Genomic DNA, 20207 nt, shown 5'->3' with positions numbered 1-20207 from the left:
TCCTGGCTCTCCAGGGGCCCAGGTGTGTGAAACCCAGCTCCCCTCTGCAAGGCCAGGGCCCCTGCAGGATCCCCAGCTGCTGCTCCTTGGTGGTCAAGGCCCAGGTGCACGATCCCGAGGCTCCCTCTCGCCCCAGCCCCCCGTACACATGAGGGGAACACGATGGTACTCACATGTGGACGCCTCCCCGGCCTCGGACGACACAGGCGAACGGCTCTGTGGGGTGCCTCGGGGGTCCCGGGTTCTGGGCAGGCTGGCGGCAGGCTCCTGGCTCTCAGAGCTCTCTGCCTCCTCCTCCGTCTCCTGGAGCGGGCCCTCTGCCCCGGGGTCTATCACGTCCCGGGGGGCAGGGACGGCATGAGCCCCAGGAGGTGGTCCAGGGCATGGAAGTGGGGGCAGGCCTCCGGGTCGGCCCCTGGCTGGCAGGCCCGGGAGTAGGACTGCCACAGGTCCTTAATTTTGCACCGGACCTGCTCCCGGCTGCGCTGGTGGCCCCTGGCAGCCAGGCTGGCAGCCATGCAGCTGTAGACGGCCGCATTCCTGTGGCTAGTGCGGAGATCGTGGACATTGGAGGCTTCCCCCCAAACCTCGATGAGGTCCACGATCTCTGCACTTGACCAAGCGGGCGCCCACCTTTTGCGCCCCCGGGCAGGCTCCTGGGACCCGCCAGGCTGGTCCTGGGGAGCAGTGGAGGGCTGGGTGTCCTCGGGTGGCTGGCTCATGGTGTGGCAGGTGCAGGGTCTGCTGGCACGGGTGCTGGCAGCCTTGCAACTGGCACAAACTGTGTAGCCAGTCCGTGGCCCTTTAAGGGCTCCGGGGCCGGGAGGGGGGCAATAGAGTTTCCCTGGTGTTAGCCAGAGTGGCCACCAGGGAAACCTGGGAAGCCTTAGCCTCCCACTAGTTCGAATTAAGGGTCTACACGGCCCTTAATTCGAACTAGCTAGTTCGAACTAGGCTTAATCCTCGTAAAATGAGATTTACCTAGTTCAAACTAGCGGAGAGCTAGTGTAGCACCTATTAAAGTTAGTTCGAAATAACATCCGTTAGTTCGAATTAACTTTGTAGTGTAGACATACCCTAAGTTCTTTCATTTCATTTTCAGCACTTGCCACAAAAATGTTCCTTGTCTCGATTTACACGAGACTGTAAAGAGCTCTAACTAGAAAAAGATACATGAGAAAGTCACCAAACCTTGTCTTGTCTTTGCTGCTTTTTAGGTTTTCACATAATAGATTTTCTTTTGAATGTCAAAAAGTAAGAAAGACTCCTTTACAAGTACCCCAGTGATGCAATACGATCATTAGCATGCTGGTTTTCAGGTTAAGTTCTGTGTCATTCCCAGTGGTACTATGAAGCTATTTATAATTAGAGCAGTCTGAAAAATGGTAAGTCTGTTTCGCAAAACAGGTGGGATTTTTTGTTTGTTTGTTTTCTTGATTTTCAATGCCACAAACAAAAAGTGAAAAACTAAAACCATTTTTCAGTTCTTTGTTTTCTCCTTTTCTTACCCCTCATCACCATCCCTTTTTTCCCTCTTCCATTTTCTGATTGAAAAGAGGATAAAAAAAGAAATAAACAGGAAAACAACTGAAAAAAAACCCCATCCGTTTAAAAAAACCTAAATATTTTCTGTTTGGGTTGGGGTTGTTTTGTTTTTGGTCGAAATAAAAAGTTTCCATGAAAATGTTTTTGAAAAAAAAAAAGTTTTTCATCAAACAAACATTGCAAATAAAATGATTTGTCCCACTCTGCTAATAATGAATAATTTATAATTAATTCTTTCCCAGCTGATACATTTGGGTGCGGGGATGTATGCTAATACATCTGAAAGTCATCCTGTACCTGAAGCAGCATGTGCTCCCACTGTTCATGGTTCAGAGAATTCTCTGTGTTTCCTATAAAGCAGGAGGCAAAACAACAGTGTAATTTACAACAGCAAGAATAGCTGTCCCCAATATACCCTCTGCAGTCAATCTTCTTAAAACTACCTGAGCTTTCAATGATAAAAGGGACCGATGCCAATGTAACATACCTTTTTATTCAGAGTCAGTCAACCCATGAGGAGCGAGATGCTGGACACTCCATAGGATACTTTGGGGTTGCCACCCCAGCTCCTACTTTGGGAGAGCCCATGGTGGCCACCTCAGTTGTCCTATGGATGGGTCCAAGAGAGACCCAGCAGCCTGCTCTGCCCTGCCCCACCCTGCCACACTGCCCTCTCCCAGCCTGCTGTGTGCATTGTATCTGTGGCAGTAGGAAGCAAGGTGCCCCGGCTCCAAGGCAATGCGCTTCCCATGGCCACGGCGATGCTGGGAGAGGGCTGTGGGGCAAGGCGCAGAAAAGCGGGCTGCCGAGCCATTGTCACTCCTGTTGCTTTGGTGATTTTGAAGGCAGGAGCCCATCCTACTGCCATCCTGCACCAGGACCCCCCAGTAATCCCTCAGCTCAGAAGAGGGGGCTTCAGCAGCAGGGCAGAGCAGGGGCAGGAAGGGTTAGGGTAGGGCAAAACAGGGGCAGAGTTTGGAGAAAAGGTGAAGCAGAGGCAAGGTAGGGCCTGGGGCTGGTGGGCTGCCCTAAGCCTCGCCCCTGGGGAGTGCCCCAAGCCCTACAACCCCTGACAGCCCTGCTCCTAATTACTTTTGACTTCAATGGGAGCTGAGGGCACTGGACGTCTCATCAAACTATTTAGCACTAGGGACATTAAATATAGTTTAATCGACTAATTGACTAGTTGATGAATTTTCCATCGACTAGTTGATTAGTCAATAAGCGGGGGAGCCGCAGCAGGGTTAGCTCTCAGTCCCGGCAGCTAACCCTGCTGCGGCTCTACCTTTAAAGTGAATTAAGAGCTGACAGGCTCTTAATACATATAAAAGGCTGAAGCGCGAGCCGGGATACCTGACTGCTGGCTCACGCTAGCTCTCCCCTGCTGAGCTTCTGATTTTTTAATGTATTAAGAGATGGCAGGCTCTTAATACATTTAAAAAGCAGAGTCGCAGCATCTGGGATGGAGCACAAGTCAGGAATAAGCTGATTTCCGGCTCGCATCCAGTACCCGCTACTACCCTGTCTCCTGCGGAGATGGTGCTTGGGGGAAACCAGCTTTTAAGCCGGCTCTCCCCAGCACTGGCTCCTGCTCCCCCCACTTGCTGTCGCTGCTAGATGCAGCAAGAGGGGGGGAAGCAACTGGTCAAGGAACTAGTCATGTATCCGATAAGCTTTTGCTTATCAGATAGTCAACTAGTTACTTACATTCCTATTTAGAACATCAGAAAACTGGACTTAAATATGCATGCACATTTTTCCTGCATAATACAAGATTCTGACTTGATCCTAAACTTGTGTAGCTTTACTGAAGTCAGTGGAATTATACTGATTTACATCGACTAAGAATCTGGCCCTGTTTCTGAACAGCCGGCTCTAACTTACCCTTCTTTAATGTCTGCAGAACATAGTGCTGTGGACTCTGTACAGAAACAGCAGCCAGGGAAGATACAGCTCTTTTTTTTTTAATAGCAAGCCCACTTGAAAATTGTAGGGTCCAATATATATCAGAAACACATTGGGATTGTGCGTCACTTAGGGTATACCTACACTAACCACTGGATCAACAGGCAGCGATTGATCCAGAAAGGGTCAATTTATTGCCTCTAGTATATATGCGATATATTGACCACCAAGTACTCTCCTATCAACTCCAGAATTCCACCAGAATGAGGACAGTAGGTAGAGTTGACAGGAAAGCATCTGGTAAGTAGATCTAAGTGTATCGATTTCAGATACATTATTCACATAACTGAAGTTGTGCAACTTAGCTTGCTGGCTCACAGTTACATAGTGCAGAGACTATATTGTCCTAGCTTTGTCACTATAACCATATTGACATAACCCCGTAGTATAGACACAACCAATGCTAAATTTTTTCCCACTGATGTCAATAGTTTCATACGACTGTAAAATTGGTGAAAGACATCAGGCCTACAATACGTAGATTACACATTATATGTAGGGCACCCACTTGGTCAACGTAGCTTTGTTGTGACAGGCATGGATTCTATTGCTAATATATGGATTAAGTTTCCTTACAGAAAGAAAAACTGTGGATTTTTAAATTGAACTAATCTTGACAATAAACATAGGCTGAGTCTAGACTGGCAAGTTTTTCTGCAAAATCATCTGCTCTTGCGGAAAAACTTGCCAGCTGTCTACACTGGCCGCTTGAATTTCCCCAAGAACACTGATGATCTCATGTAAGATTATCAGTGTTCTTGTGGAAATGCTATGCTGCTCCTGTTCAGGCAAAAGCCCTCTTGCGCAAATGCTTTTGCGCAAGAGGGCCAATGTAGACAATGCGGTATTGTTTTGCGGAAAGAAGCCCCGATCACGAAAATGGCGATCGGGGCTTTCATGCGCAAAACCGCGTCTGGATTGGCACGGACGCTTATCTACAAAAAGTGCTTTTGCGGAAAAGCACCCGTGCCAATCTAGACGCTCTTTTCCGCAAATGCTTTTAATGGAAAAATGTTTCCATTTAAAGCATTTGCGGAAAATCATGCCAGTCTAGACGTAGCCCTAGGCTTTAATTTTTCAGAAAAATTCAGTTTGCAAAAATCAGACTGTACTTGTGACCACAAAAACAGTGCATAAGAGTTTCACAAACCTCCAGTTTCATGTGTATTGAGCTTCCTAAATAACCACCTAGCTAAGATCAGGAAGATACTTCTGTAAAATGGTCATTCAACTGAAACCTTCCTGGCCTGATTCCATCCTAAGTGGTTGGCCCCCGGTTTGACACTGGAGTTAGCTCACTGGTTCACAATTGTAGAAAAAGTGAGGTGTCTAGAGCCCCAGTTTCAATTCCACACTATTCCCACGGACTGCAACATGCATGGCACCACACATGTCAATAGGAATCTGCATTTTCTGCTTTCTCTTCTATCCTCCATGGACCACGTCACTCCCAACTAGCACTTTACCTTCAAGGTGCTGCAGCAGAGCTGGAATCTTTACTCCCCACATCTCACCCACTGCTGCATGGATATTTTGGTGCAAGGCTTTTAGCAGCTGCAAGACAGAATATCCGTGTCCTTCTCTTTCGTAAGGAGATGAGGCTACAACCTGTCAACGAGGGAGAAAGCACAGGCTAAGTTCTGCAGTAAGATACCAGCTTGTTCCTGAAGGAGGAAATATTTCAGATTCTCTCACTGTGGAGACTACACATTGTAGAGCTGCTGCTTCTACTGCAGTGACTTCCTAAAGAAGAAAATATTCTAACTAGCATGAGGGTGTAGAACAGTGTGTCTCTGTCTGATCGGGGAGGGTGGAGAGAGACCCAATCATACACATTCTTCAGCCTAAAGCATTTAGCTGGAAAACTGATTTTTATACTTAACTGTTCCACTTCACATTTCTCAGAAAACCTGTCCTCCATGGTCTACTTACCAGGAGTCGTGCCAGCAATCCCTGAGGTGTAGGGAGTTTCCCTGGGAAAAGAAATAGAAGATCATTAATTATGCCAGACTTCGGAGAATCCCGCTGATGTTGTTCACCTAGCCATTTCCAATATGCCCACCAATGTTGCATGCAGCTGATAATATTTGCATTTCCATAGTGTTTTCAGGCAGAGCATCTCAAAAGTGTTTTGCAAACATGAGTTAATTCCTCCTCATAGCACCTCTAAGAAACTGGCATTAACTAGTCCTCAATTTCACAAGTGGGAAAGCTGAGAGAGAGCAAGTGATTTCCCCAATGTTATATCAGAATTTTGGTGGTGATCTGGAACCAGAACCCCCAATTTCTAGCTCCCTCCCATTGCCATGTTTTAATCCCAAGACCATCCTGCATTCCTTTTAGTCTCTTGACTGAAGATGAGAGAATTGGAACAGGCTGAATCTGGTCATTTCATAGTGGCTGGTGAGAATAAATGAAAGAGTTTCTGTTATAAACCTTGTCCACTGTAGTCCAGGCAAGCAGCTTCTCCTCCTTCTTGCATCTTTTTCTCAGCCATTTCCTGGAGGCATCTGCAGAGAGGCTTCAAAGTGCCAGTGTACTGAGTTGGCACCACATATGTTAGAATCCTTGGCCATAACACCTGCACAGAAGAGCAAGACAGTTCAACACTTGGCTATTTTCATTCCCCCACCTCCTACTGGCTGAATCCTTCTGTCATGCACCTTCTCCTTTTAGTCATCACTGACCCTTCCCTATCTCGTTACCTTATCTCGATCTCACTTTCTCCTCCCCTCCGCCATCATCTCACTCTACCTGTCCCAGTAATCCCTCTCTCTACATTTTAAGTACACTGCCTTGTTTGGAGAGCATTAGCAATCTGGTTCTCATCCGGAGATGAATCATCTTTCCCTGTATTATAAAGCTACTTAGACAGCACCATAAATTCATCCTGCACTTTTCAGACATACAGAAGGCACAATCACGGCCCCAATAACTGTTTAAATACAGGATCACCAAGTCTACATTTCCAAGGGATTCATGGGGACTCTAAGGAGACGTTGCACTCAGGCAATCGTGGTAATTAAAAGAAGACCACTGTATTATGGTTCCTTCCAGTGAAGTTCCTTTTTATCTTGTCTGTACTGTGAATCGCTTCCTCCATGATACAGAGGTCCCATCATCTCTGACATGAACTTGACATGCTGTACCTCCATTATCCTGACTGGCAAGAAGCTTCCTTATGGAGAGGTACAGTAGATATACGGAAGAATGTCTTTATTTCACGAAGCAGTAGCAACATGTCACTTACTTGGGTCATTCCAGTGACTGATATGTCCAGGCCTTGCAGGATGTGAATGCACATAGTTTGGATAGTGCTTTCTTCCTGAACATCCTGGGAGGGAAGTTTTGTCCCCTGCTATGAGATAGATACATAGAATTTACTAGCTAGTGGGAAAACACTGGCTGTAGAAGCGGTGTCTATTTCTTACAAAGCCTTTCTGAATATTGACCTAGGAGAGCTTTTCCATTGCATTAGGAGTGCACAAATCATAAAATCATGGATTAAGGATGGAAGGGACCTCAGGAGGTCATATAGTCCAACCCCCTGCTCAAAGCAGGGCCAGCCCCAACTAAATTATTCCAGCCATGGCTTTGCCAAGCCTGGCATTAAAAACCTCGAATGATGGAGATTCTTAAGGGAAGAGAATAACAGAAACACCTAACTGGTGGGTCAGAACCCAGGCTTAGGAAAACCCCAGCACAAGGGGACACAAAGAAGATGGAGAGAGGCTGTTCTCAGTAGTGACAGATGACAGAACAAGAAGCAGTGGTCTCAAGTTGTGTGTGTGGGGGGGTGGATCTTAGGAAAAACGATTTCACGAGGAGGGTGGTGAAGCACCGGAATGGGTTACTGAGGGAGGTGGTGAGATCTCCATCCCTAGAGGTTTTTCAGTCCCAGCTTGACAAAGCCCTGGCTGAGATGATTTAGTTGGAATTGGTTCTGCGTTTAGCAGGGGGTTGGACTCGATGACTTCCTGAATTCTCTTCAAGCCCTATCGTTCTATGATTCTATAAAAGAGTTCCCTGAACAGTATTCATTTTTTGAAAAATTTTCAAAAAAGAACATTTCTTCTTTTTATCTCTGAGGAGAGCCACTCAGACTCTGCCCAGTGGAAATAAATATGCAGAACCTAGAGGGAGCCATTCTGTTTGTTCTGATGCCCCAAGCAGCTTGATCATTCTGTGCATAGTGAATGTGAGTCTATCTATAGGCTAAATTCTGTTCTTCCTTACACCAGACTAAATATTGATCAGCTCTACTGATTTCAGTTTAAATAAGAGCAAATGTGGCCTGATGAGAAAGAGTTGCCTCCTACTTTCTTTGAGATGGGTAGCATGAAAAAGAGGCAGTTGGTGAGTACTGCCATAAGCTCCCACTTCGTAGCTAAAGGGCCAGGCAGAGCTAAGATCCCCAACAACTTACTGTAAAGTTAATGTATATCATGGATCCCATCGTGGAACTCTGTGTCTGGAGTCCATGACTCTGCCCATAGCTGGAAATACCCATTGAAAAGATTTTGAACTAGTACACATAGAACAGAGTATGAAGTGTGCAGCAAACTTTTCCAGGTTCTAGACATCTTGATGTAGGCTGCATAACTTCAGTGTTTTGTTAATAGTTGATGTATGCTTCAGCAGCCACAGGATTGGGCACCAGTGTGTTCTTTGGAGAGTCTATTTATAAAAAAGATGTGCTTCCTTATACAAGAGCATTTCACTGAAAGATTGTGTTGTCAGAATTTTCACTGACTTGCCCGAAGTCTAAGGAATGTAGGTCGCACTGTCAGATGTAAATATCCAGAATCAGATTCTGGTCTCTGTTACACTTGTGTAAATCCAAAATAATGCCGCTGAAGTCAGGGGCATTACCCTGGCTTTACACGAATATCACTGATCAGATTCTAGCTCTAATCCTTCAGTCCAGCTGCATCCTTGAGCATCCAAAGCTCCCACTGAAGTCAAGGGGAACAATCAGCATGCCAGAATGGCAGAACTGAGTCCTAAGTGTTAAGAACTCTCCTTACCAGATTTCTGGTGGACACATCGAACTCTCTGAAAACGTATGCAACCATATCCCCTGCTGCACAATTCTCCACGCTTCCTGAACTGAGCAGCTTCTTGACGAAATGGAGAGCTGCCATCTTCACCTGCAAGGGTAGAGATTATGCACGAGTTATTATTATCCCTTCTGCATGCAATATGAGACAGGATATGAGAGTCCTTTTGCTTTTGCTTTTATCTCTTTGGAATGGTGGCTGAAGTACAAATGATTAACACATCCGTTATGTAAATTCCTTGCAACACTGGCTACAGAAGTACCATGCAAATGCCAGTTTTCACTTTCAGGTGACACTGTAATTAGGAAAAAGGCAGCATTTTCTCCTATAAATGTAAACAAACTTGTTTGTCTTAGTGTCTGGCTGAACAAGAAGTAGGTCTGAATGGACTTGTAGACTCTAAAGTTTTACATTGCTTTGTTACAGTTAACAAAAAATATCTACATTTGTAAGTTGCATTTTCACGCTAAAGAGATTGCTCTACATCACTTGTATGAGATGAATTGAAAAATATTATTTCTTTTGTCATTTTTACAATGCAAATGTTTGTTATAAAAATAATATAAAGTGCATAGTACACACTTGTCATTGTGTTGTAATTGAAATCAATATATTTGAAAATGTAAAAAACCACAAAAATATGTAGTAAATTTCAATTTTTAATCCCATTAATTTTTAGTTAACTGTGATTAATTGAAACCCTATTAATAATCTCAGCCTAAAAATGTGTCTCATTGCCAGACTCTCCACTGAGTGAAATACTTCCGAGATATTAACAGCAATACCACTATTCCACACACAATCTTACCTTAGCACTCTGATCACTGAGAGCAGATTTCACTGCCTTCACAATGCGAAACTTTCTAACTCTTGTCTCAGGCACTGAAAGATAAGGAGAAGTGTGCAATATAGTATATCTTTGTTCCAAACACTCATGCTCCACATTAGAATGTGTCCTGGGCCCTATTTAAGAGTACTACCAAGCTTCACTCTTATACAGAATCAGCGGGGAAAATATAGGACCAGACTCTGATCTCACTTTCACCAGTCTAAGTCTGAAGTATTTCCACTTCTGTAAATAGCGCCATCATACTATCCTGATGGAAATATTGTAAGAGAGTTAGACAAATGGATGTCAGTGAAGTTAGTCTGTGTTTACCACCAGTAGAGCAGATTGGATAGACACCTATCAGGGATGATCTAGACAGTGCTTGGTCCTGCCATGAGAGCAGGGGACTGGACTTGATGACCTCTCAAGGTCCCTTCCAGTTCTAATAATCTATGACTATATGATTCTATGTGTTACAGCAGGGGCAGATGACCATTTTGCAGGGCCCCGGGAAGCATAATTCCACGGGCCCCACCCCTTTGCCACGGTGCATGCACAGTGACGCCATGCGCAGGCGCGGGGATTTTGAAGCGCAGGACCCGGGGCGGCCGCCCCGCTCGCCCTGCCCTATATCCGCCCCTGTGTTACAGATCCTCTGTGCCCCATTTGCAGAGATCATGAGTATGTTATAGCCCTACCATGCCTGCAAAGCCTTGGTTCTTTAGATCAACCTATAGCAGCTCATGCTTTTAGCTCTGGATGTCCCCAACTCAACCCCTAGCACGATGGCGATGATCGCAGCAGTCACAGTTACTCCTGTGTTACTTACAGTCAGCACCAATAATATCTGTGAGCAGATTCAGGGATTCCACACGAACAGTCTCCTTCTTAATCTTCAGCTGCGAGTGCAGAAATGCTATGAGGTCATCAGGAGAAGAACGGGCTGCAAAGGAAGAAATCACATCCTCACTAACAACTGAAAGCTCATTCTTACCACACCTACAAAAGAAGGAAGTTACAAGGAAACCACTGTGTAATTTGGAGTCTCTTCCCCTACCTAGCAGTAGGATACAATAGAACAGCTCCATATGATTTTCCATGATGAGCTGCTGAGTTTGAGAACAGATCTGTGGGAAGAAGAGAAGTGATCAAAGGAAAACTAATCAGAACAAGCAACTGAAAAGAAGATGCTCAATTAATTTCTAAGCACTCACTTCCTACCTTTCCAAATAGAGCTCTGAACCCAAAATAAATGGTACTGACTGCACAACAAGAATCAGAAACAATGACCGATACATTGGATAACAGAAGTTCCTGCTTTCAAAGTGTTTTTAGCAGCAGAGCTAATTGAATCAAGACTTGACCCTTGGTAACTGGTTCAAATGGTTAATTATTCCACCATAAAAATGTAGGCCTTATTTGCAGTCTGAATTTGTCCAGCTTCATTTTCTAGTTATTGGCTCACGTTATGCCTTTCTCTGCTAGATTATTACATATGTTTCCCCACATAGATATTATAGACTGCAATTAAGTCACCCTGTCACAGGCTAGGTCCTCCCCATTTGGATGGGATCAGTTTTTACTATATAACTCTAACTCCCTCTAATAACTGGCTTATGCTAAAATTGCTTTACAAACTGAGCTGGATTTTAGCTAATAAAATGAGACCACTATCTGCTTATTCTTAAGCCAGCAGAAACCAATAAGGCATGAGAAGGTCTTCGGGCTCTTCACTAGCATTCAAAAGATGTTTATTCTTAATATGCTTCAGATCTGCTGTGCTTAAGCTCAAGTGATACAAGAAGAAGTTCCCCTCACCCGGTTGTGCAGAGCACTGCAGATGGCTTGAAATTTCCTTTTAGGTAGAAGGATCTTATATTCACCAGAGACTTCCAAGAGCTGCCTCAGACTCTACAACAGAAGGTGAAAGTAAGAAGGTGGGCATACAAAGGAGCAATATGCAATGACTGAAGCAGGTTCATGGAATTCATAGATTCCAAGGCCAAAAGGGATGATTGTCATCAACTAGTCAGGCCTTCTGTATGACACAGGCCTTAGAAATTGCCAAAATAATTCCTAAAGCAGAACTTTCAGAAAAAAATCCAATCTTGATTTTAAAATGATCACCTTGACTCTTGGAAAATGGTTTGAATGGCTAATATCCCACCACTGAAAAGGTAGACCTTATTTCCCATCTGAATGGATCCTGTTTCAGTTTGTAGCCACTGGATCATGTCATGCCTTTCTCTGCTAGGTCATTACATATATTTCCCCATGCAGATATTATAGACTGTAATTAAGTTACCTGTCACAGGGTAGGTCCACCCTGTTTGGATGGTATCAGGTTGTGGAGGACTTAAAGAACTAAGGCAGCCCAAGTGGCCTAGTCTCCCCAACCACCATAGCAGGCCTGGTTCTTAGAGCAGCATTGCCTAATAGTCAGGGTCAGTGCAGCAGCCCTTTGATGAGGCTCTTCAGCTCAACGACCCAAGCCCTTCTAGGTACGACCGTTCAACCTAGTGCTCAGCTACCCTTTGGGGCAAACCAGTGTTGCCTAGTGGCCAGCCCTTCTCCACCAGGCTCTACCTACTCCACAGGGTCCCAGCCCAGGACCTTGTCTTTCAGCTCAATGGGGTTTCTTCCAAAACATGCAGAGTCAAAGGCTAATACCTCAACTCAATAATGCTTAGTTCACATAGATTACTTCCCACCAATCTTCTGCAGCAGGTCATCTCAGTAACTCCGTGGTCTCTCCTCCATCTGTGGCATTGGATGGTTGTGGGGGGGGGGGGGGTCAACTGGAACCACAGGCTGGCTGGTTTCTGCATCCTAGGGCACTGGCAGTCCCTCCACAAAAGCCTGCAAAGCACCTCTACTCCCTTCAGCTGTCAGCCTAGACAGAACTGAGCTGCTCTCTTTTATATCCTGGTTCCAGTTGGAGCATTCCCAGCAAGTATGAAGGGGCATAGCCCACAGATCATGATTAGCCCCCGCTGAACCATGCATGGTGGGTATCCTCTGTCACAAACACTCCCCCTTAAGAGGATGTCCATTGGTGGACCTTCCTCTTCATCGTCTCCTTCCACTTGGGAGAAGTCCGTGTTTGCATGAGCCTTCCCTGGCCCAATATAACATACAGAAGTCATAGGGTTGGAGTGGGAAGTACTACCTCATGATTCAGGCACTGGTGTCCTTCATGTTATTAATCCATCTGAGGGGTGCATGGTTGGTGACCAGTTGAAAGGGCTTCCCCAGTACATAATATCCCAGGGTATGTCTACACTACAGCGCTAATTTGAACTAACTTAGATCGAATTAGTTAATTCGAACTAAGCTAATTCGAACTAACGGATCCAGACTAAAAAACTAGTTCGGATTAGCGTTTTGCTAATTCGAACTAGCATGGCCACATTAAGTGGACCCTGAACCGGGGTTAAGGATGGCCGGAAGCAATGCTGGCAGGGCATCAGATGAGGACTTAGAGCGTGGAGCTGCTGGCTCAGGCTAGCCGAGGGCTGTGCTTAAAGGGACCCGAACCCCACCCCGGACAGAGAGTTCTCAGGGGTGCCCCGCTTGTAAAGCAGTCCTGGCTTGGAGTGCCCTGAGTGCCCACACTGGGCACATCACAGTACTAGGCCATCAGCCCGGCTGTACTTGCCGCAGGCTGCTATCTGGGGAGAGGGAGCAATTGGGGGGCTGCAGGAGAGCTTCCACCCCCAGAAGCCCGCAGAGCCAGCCCAGTCCTCCCCATCGGGGGCTCATACCCCATTCCTCCCTCACCTCCTTCCACTTACCCTTCCCTAGCCCCCCTTCCTGATGTACAAAATAAAGAAAACGTGTGGTCAAAAATAGAATCTCTCTTTATTGAACAAAACTCGGGAAGACTGGGAAAAGGAGGTGGGAGAGGGGAAGAGAGAGGGTGGGAGAGGGGAGGGCAACTACAATGATCAGAGGTTTGGAACAGGTCCCATATGAAGAGAGGCTAAAGAGACTGGGAAACTTCTCAGCTTAGAAAAGAGGAGACTGAGGGGGGATAAGATAGAGGTCTATAAAAGCATGAGTGGGGTGGAGAGGGTGCATCAAGAAAAGTTCTCCATTAGTTCCTATAATAGAAGGACTAGAGGACACCAAAGGAAAGGAATGGGTAGCAGGCTTCAAACTAGAAACAGAAAGTTGCTCTTCACAAAGCAAAGAGTCAACCTGTGGAACTCCTTTCTGCAGGAGGCTGTGAAGGCTACAACTAGAACAGAGTTTAAAGAGAAGTGAGATAAAGTGATGGAGGTTGGGTCTATGGAGTGCTATTAGCCAGGGGGTAGGAGTGGTGTCCCTGCCCAAAGTTTGTGGAAGGCTGGAGAGAGATGGCACGAGACAAATGGCTTGGTCACTGTCTTCGGTCCATCCCCTCCAGGGTCCCTAGGGTTGGCCGCTGTCGGCAGACAGGCTATTGGGCTAGATGGACCTTTGGTCTGAGCCAGTACGGCCATTGTAAGCTCAGGGCTCAGGGTCGGGGGGTCTCAGTGGACCACCTTCATTTTCATGCACACCTGCTCCTCGGTGGCCAGGCTGGCAGCTCTCCTGCCCTAGACGGCCATTTTCCTGAGCCTATTGCGGAGGTCGTGGACGAGGTCCACGATGTCCGCACTAGACCAGGCCGGTGCCCGCCTCTTGCGGTCCTGGGCAGGCTCCCAAGAGCTGCCAGCCTGGTCCCAGGAAGAGAGGGAGGGCTGGTTGGCAGCTGGTGGCTGGCTCGAGCCGTGCCAGGTGCAGGGTCTGCCTGCTGGGTGCTGTCAGGCTTGCACCTGGCACGGGCACCGTAGCCAGCCCGTGCCCCTTTAAGGGATCCGGGTCTGGGAGGGGGGCATAGAGTTTCCCTGGTGTTGGCCAGAGTGGCCACCAGGGAAAGCTGGGGAGGGCTAGCCTCCCACTAGTTCGAATTAAGTGGCTACACAACCCTTAATTCGAACTAGTAAGTTCGAACAAGGCTTAGTCCTCGTACAATGAGGTTTACCTAGTTCGAACTAAGCGCTCCGCTAGTTCGAATTAAGTTCGAACTAGCGGAGTGCTAGTGTAGTGCCTATCAAAGTTAATTTGAACTAACATCCTTTAGTTCGAATTAACTTTGTAGTGTAGACATACCCCCAGGGTGTAGATCACCCACTTGATGGCCAGGGCCTCCCTTGCTATAGTAGGGCAGCAGGTCTCTCAGGAGAACAGCTTGCAGCTGAGATAAAGGATCTGGTGCTCCTTCCCACCTGCTTCTTGAGATAGTACCACTCCTGGTCCTACCTCCGAGACCTCCATTTGAAGGATAGAAGGCTTTGTGAAGTTGAATGGGATAGGACCAGCTCTTGGTTCAGCTGCTTTCACAGGGCCTGGAAGGCTTCCTAACAGTTTTCTAATTACTGGACTTTCTGTGATTGGGTGTTCTTCATCAGGTCCAATAATAGGGTGGCCAGTGTGATGAAGTTGGGTACTAAGCAGCAGTAATAGCCACTGTGTCTGAAGTATTGTGGCACCTGTTTCTTTGTCATGGAGGTGGGGCAGTCACACAAGCCTTAGACCTTATTTATCAAGGAGCTATAGTTTTCCCCTTCCTACTGTGTTCACTAAGATGGCACTTGGCTGGATTCACAGTGAGTCCTGCATCTATTGGGGCTTACAATACCTTGCTAAGATGTCAGAGGTGTTCCCCCCAGCTGGTGCTGTGGATGACAATATTCTTAATGCACACGGCTGTATATTGCATATATGTTTGCAATATTTGGTTCATGAGCTGCTGAAAAGTGGCTGAGGCTCTGTGCAGCCCAAATGGCATCCTGCTGAATTGCTATAAGCCAGGCAGGGTGTGGAAGGCACTCTTCTCACAGGAAGCCGGTATCAGGGGTATCTACCAATATCTGTTGGTCAGTTCTAGTGTGGAAATGAACTTTGCATTTCCCACTGTATTCCTACTTGAGATTTCCCCATGTATGCATCCCAGTAGCACTTCAGCTTTTTTGGCCACAGCATCGCATTTGTAGGTCATGTTCAGCTGATTATTCACCAAGTTTCCCAAAATATTTTTCAGAGTTACTGCTTCTCAGGAAGCATCCCTCAACATGTATGTATCACCTAGATGAATATATTTACATTCAGCCATATTTAAATGCACATTTATTGTTAGCACCCAGTTTACCAAATCATCTATATCACTCTGAATCAGTGAGTTGTCCTTTCCATTATTTACCACTCCCCAATTTTTGTTTCATCTGCCAATTTTATCAATGATGATTTTATGTTCTCTTCCAGGCTATTGATAATGAGATGACAGTCTAACTCCTTCCTGTACCTACACACTTTTCTTCTTTGCTGCTTGAAGCTTCCAGGATATCTCTGATGAAATCTACATATTTTACTACATTTAGGCTCTTGTGTAGTCCTCTGATACTTTTAGTCAAGTCCATGAGGCATTGATTCCCTCAAAGTCATGGGCTTTCCAATCCCAAAAGCAACCACATATTCTGGACCAGAAAGCCAACATAGATTGGGAGTAAACCATGGGGGAAGTGGGGAGGGGGGAAGGGCAGCAGGGTTGTGGCCCTGGATTTGCTGCTTGGCTTGTACTGAGCCAGCTCACATAGACTGAGCATGCTCAATCATACTACTGAAGCCAACTCCCCTCACTCCATCCTCTCACTATCAGCAGACAAGAGTTACCTTGGTCATGTGATACTGAGGGTAGATGAAATAAGAGAGACAAGGTGGGTGAAAAAATATCTTTAATTATATTATCTCACCCACCTTGTCTCTCTAATATCCTTGAACCAACACAGCTACAACAGCCCTGTACACAACGGTAGATGAAATAGACGGTGATTTTATATCTATCTAGTTATATAATCTAAAGCAATGCACTTCAGGCCTTCTTAGTATTAATTTTCAGCTACTGGCAGTTTACTTAATACTGCCCAGAGACAACACACAGCAGCCCCTGCTCTGAGGAGTTTATTTATAATCTAAAAGAGAGACACAGAGTTGATAGGATGTACCAATAAATCACAAGGAGGGAGTATCTTATGGGGGGGAGGGGCAGGTGTTTTGTTTCTTACCTCCTTAGCATCTCCAGGAAACAGAAGATACTTTTCATGAGAGGCTTTTACCTACAAAACTTGTCACCTGGGTCACCATGTCTATAAAATCAAGACTTGTGTGTTTATCTATTATCTAACAAGTCACTATGTAGACCAGGAAACGCCACTGGTAGCAGCTAGTGCAGTTCACCTATGCGCACACATTGATAGTTATTTTAATAAGTATCTCACCTTGGTGGCATGAAAAACATTAACATCCTCTTTATATTGCTTAAGGAGCCATGGGATCTGTTTGAACACCTTATCTTGATACTCTTCTTTATGCAGGAGGAGGCTCATCATGGGACCAAGGGCTTTGATGATGGCCTGCTTGAGCTACACAGAGACACAGAATATATGTTCCTACAAATTCATTCAATATCATGCAATGGGCCCATCTTTTCTACTTCTGACGAGTGCAATTTCCCTTTTCCACTGTTGAAACAGCCCTATCTCAATATTTCCTGGTAAAGAATTAAGACTCATGGGCTACGTCTACACTGGCATGATTTTCCGAAAATGCTTTTAACGGAAAAGTTTTCTGTTAAAAGCATTTTCGGAAAAGCACGTCTAGATTGGCAGGATGCTTTTCTGCAAAAGCACTTTTTGCGGAAAAGCGTCCGTGGCCAATCTAGACACGCTTTTCTGCAAAAAAGCCCCATTCGCCATTTTCGCGATCGGGACTTTTTTTGGGGAAAACACTACTGTGCTGTCTACACTGGCCCTTTTGCGCAAAAGTCTTTCGGAAAAGCACTTTTGCCTGAACGGGAGCAGCATAGTCTTTCCGGAAAACCACTGACGATCTTACATGAGATCGTCAGTGCTTTTCCGGAAATTCAAGCAGCCAGTGTACACAGCTGGCAAGTTTTTCCAGTCTAGACACAGCTATGGTGTTGGTTTCAGAATTATATTCTACTGCACCTCACAACTTTCCCAAGTGGGATATTTCCCCAGATTAGTATGCACACTAAACCAATTCATTCCTGCTGTAACTCTCATGGAACTGAATAGACATCTGCCAGGAATGAATTTAGCCCATTCTCCTGTATTCATCTGCATGTCAGGTGACAAAACTGGAATCTATGTACACTATGTACAGACAGAATTTCCAGGAGCTTGTGACATTATAATCTTTTTTAAATGTTTTACATCATACTCTGTTCCATCCCAAAGAACCTGCCATTGAACTCCATCATCACAAAGAGTGCCATACACAGAGAATTTAACAATACAATTTCTCATCAAGGTTTAGAAAGCCTACAATTCTCACCTCCAAATCTTCACATGTGGTCCATTTGCTTGTCACATGACGATAGAGGGGAAGAATTTGATCACAGAATTGAGATTTACCCATTCTGGGAAATGGGCACTTTTCCCAGTTACTAAAATATACATTTACTGCCCTTGACCATTTTTCCAGAACTGCATGGAAGGAAAAAAGACAGGCAATATGAAAAGGATGCAATAGTAATAAGGATACGTTGCTTCATCAGTGAAGACACCCAGGCTTGTAGTTTATTACAATTCCATGCCCAATTCAGGAACAGCTGATGAAATCCAATAAGAGTTTTGAATTATTTCTCTTCCCTCCTTTCCATTTCTTGCTTCTCAGAAGGCTTTCTTCTCTTTTGCCTCTCTCCATCTCTTTTTAATTCCCATCATTTGAAAACATATTTTTTCTCCCTTGTTACCTCTTAATTAGAGCTGATTGAAAGGGTAGTTTAAATTAAATTAAAAGTGTTTACTCTTGTTTTTTTCAAAATTTCAAATTACAAAGATCATTCACATGTTTCAAAAATCAACAAATTTCAGCCACCTTTTTAGCTGCACAAAAACACTGAACACATCCTGATTAAAACTGTCATTGACATTTTTCAGTTTAATATTCCATCAAATTGGAAACAAATATGAAACATATAATAAAAAAACCAAAATATTTTGACCAGCTGTTTTCTGAATGATTCATGTCCTCTGCAGTTATTGCTTATTTAGCCCTAAAACTGTATGATTTCCTATTGGGTTACAGTTTGTCTGAAAGATGTTCAGTGCCCCTAACTCCTATTAGCTATACTGAGATTTGACAGCATTTTGCCCTAAAATTAGATGCACCCCCTGCCCTTGAAAGGAAAATTAAGGCTCAATCCCATGTTCTATGAAGCTGATGGCAAAATTCCCATTTATCTCAAAGGTGCAGGATTAGTCCCTTAGGCCTGATCTACACTAAAGGGGAAAGTTGACTTAAGGTACGCAACTCCAGCTATGATAATTATGTAGCTGGAGTTGACGTATCTTAAATCGTGTTTTCAGACTGTCCACACAGTGGAAGGTTGACAGGAGTGTTATTCCTCATGAGAAGTAGGACTACCGGTGCCAACGGGAGCACCCACTCTGTTCGAATTAGTGGGTCTTCACTAGACCTGCTAATTTGGACCCTGGTGATCAACTGCAGCAGCGTTGATCTTCTGCATAGTGTAGACGTGGCCTTACTTGAGCATCAACCAAAACGCAAAGGAAGAGAGAAGTGGAGAAGATCAGAGGACAGAGAAAGAGGGTGAAAGGAGATGATAATTAAGAAACTAAAGAGGAGGAATGGGTGGAGGGGTGGAAAACGGGAAATTTTTAAATGTAATTCAAACTGTTGCCTGCACATTTTCCCCCAGGAGTTTCCTGGCACATGGGCAGCATCAGCTTTTGTTTATTTTTAAAATATCCACAAGTCATAAAGGGCCTGAACTTACAAATGCTCAGCACCTCCAGCAAAGTAAGGAGCACTCTCAACTCCACTGAGTGCCACAGGAGCATGAGGACTCAGCCCCTGGTACAATCCAGTTCAGAGCCTGTTTGTAAATGATCAGTCACTTAACTCTGTACCAAGGCCCCTAAATATCCATTTTGGACATCTACAATAAGTGCTGGCACTTACCACCACAAAATGCTTGCCTCAGCCTGCTCTCGTCGACTAACATCCGCATGGAGCTCATGCTGTACATGGTCATTCCCACAAAAGGAATGCACTTGAGTGCTGAAAAGAAGGACCAGAAGAAAAGGAAGACAGACAATTGACTGTTATCTGCCTTCTTACTATCGCATTTAGAAACACCGCTGGGTCGGATGCTATGGGCTCCTAGGTCATTTTGTGCTGCGTATACAAATGATAAGGCAGAAGTAAAAAATCAGTGGGGGATTTACCCTGAGGAGGAGCATTCTCCACCAATGTGCAGCTGTGCCGGATGCCCAATCCTCTCCCAGAGTAGGAGAGAGAGCACTGGGGAGGGATGAGAAATGGAATGGAGAAGAGCTCCACTAGACCTGATTTTCCTCAATCCTGTCCTTTAAGAACTTCAAATGGGGCATAAGAGCTTGCACCTTGGTGTGGATAGCTCATGGTCTAGCAACTGGAACCAGCCACAGCAGTTCATCTCATGCCCCCCCAAATAGCACTCTGTGTAGCTGTACAGAGCGTGAACCTCTGTCCTTAAATGGAAGACAATAACTTTGAAACAAAAGATGGAAGTTGACATACTATGGGCTGATGATAGGTTGCCCAGTGTAATCAAAGTGAACTCGTCAGGCAGCTCCAGTGGTTTCAGATGACATTGAAGCTCATTAACCACCTCACTGAAATAGCAGCGTGCCAGAGCCACTAATGTGTTGCTCGCTGCCACTTTTAGTTCATTTGTTGCTTCCTTAAAAAATACA

The 20207-nt window shown here is 45.2% G+C and overlaps 1 protein-coding gene across 1 annotated transcript; it reads right to left on the bottom strand.

Moving 5' to 3' along the window:
• Window positions 1-1815: 1815 nt before the first annotated feature.
• Window positions 1816-20184, bottom strand: LOC142824848 (maestro heat-like repeat-containing protein family member 2B). Its single transcript, XM_075916636.1, has 13 exons — window positions 20032-20184; window positions 19432-19530; window positions 17779-17930; window positions 16701-16844; window positions 11218-11310; window positions 10457-10526; window positions 10229-10342; window positions 9379-9452; window positions 8538-8660; window positions 5947-6091; window positions 5443-5483; window positions 4977-5118; window positions 1816-1895 (listed from the first exon to the last, which is right to left on the bottom strand). Exons 2-13 carry the CDS (start codon window positions 19502-19504, stop codon window positions 1816-1818), a joined length of 1251 nt encoding a protein of 416 aa, XP_075772751.1. The 5' UTR covers window positions 19505-19530; window positions 20032-20184.
• Between the last annotated feature and the right edge of the window lie 23 nt (window positions 20185-20207).

The sequence above is a fragment of the Pelodiscus sinensis genome, unplaced genomic scaffold (genome assembly GCF_049634645.1).
Source record: "Pelodiscus sinensis isolate JC-2024 unplaced genomic scaffold, ASM4963464v1 ctg44, whole genome shotgun sequence".
NCBI lineage: Eukaryota > Metazoa > Chordata > Testudines > Trionychidae > Pelodiscus > Pelodiscus sinensis.
This window is presented reverse-complemented; position numbering and strand designations above follow the sequence as displayed.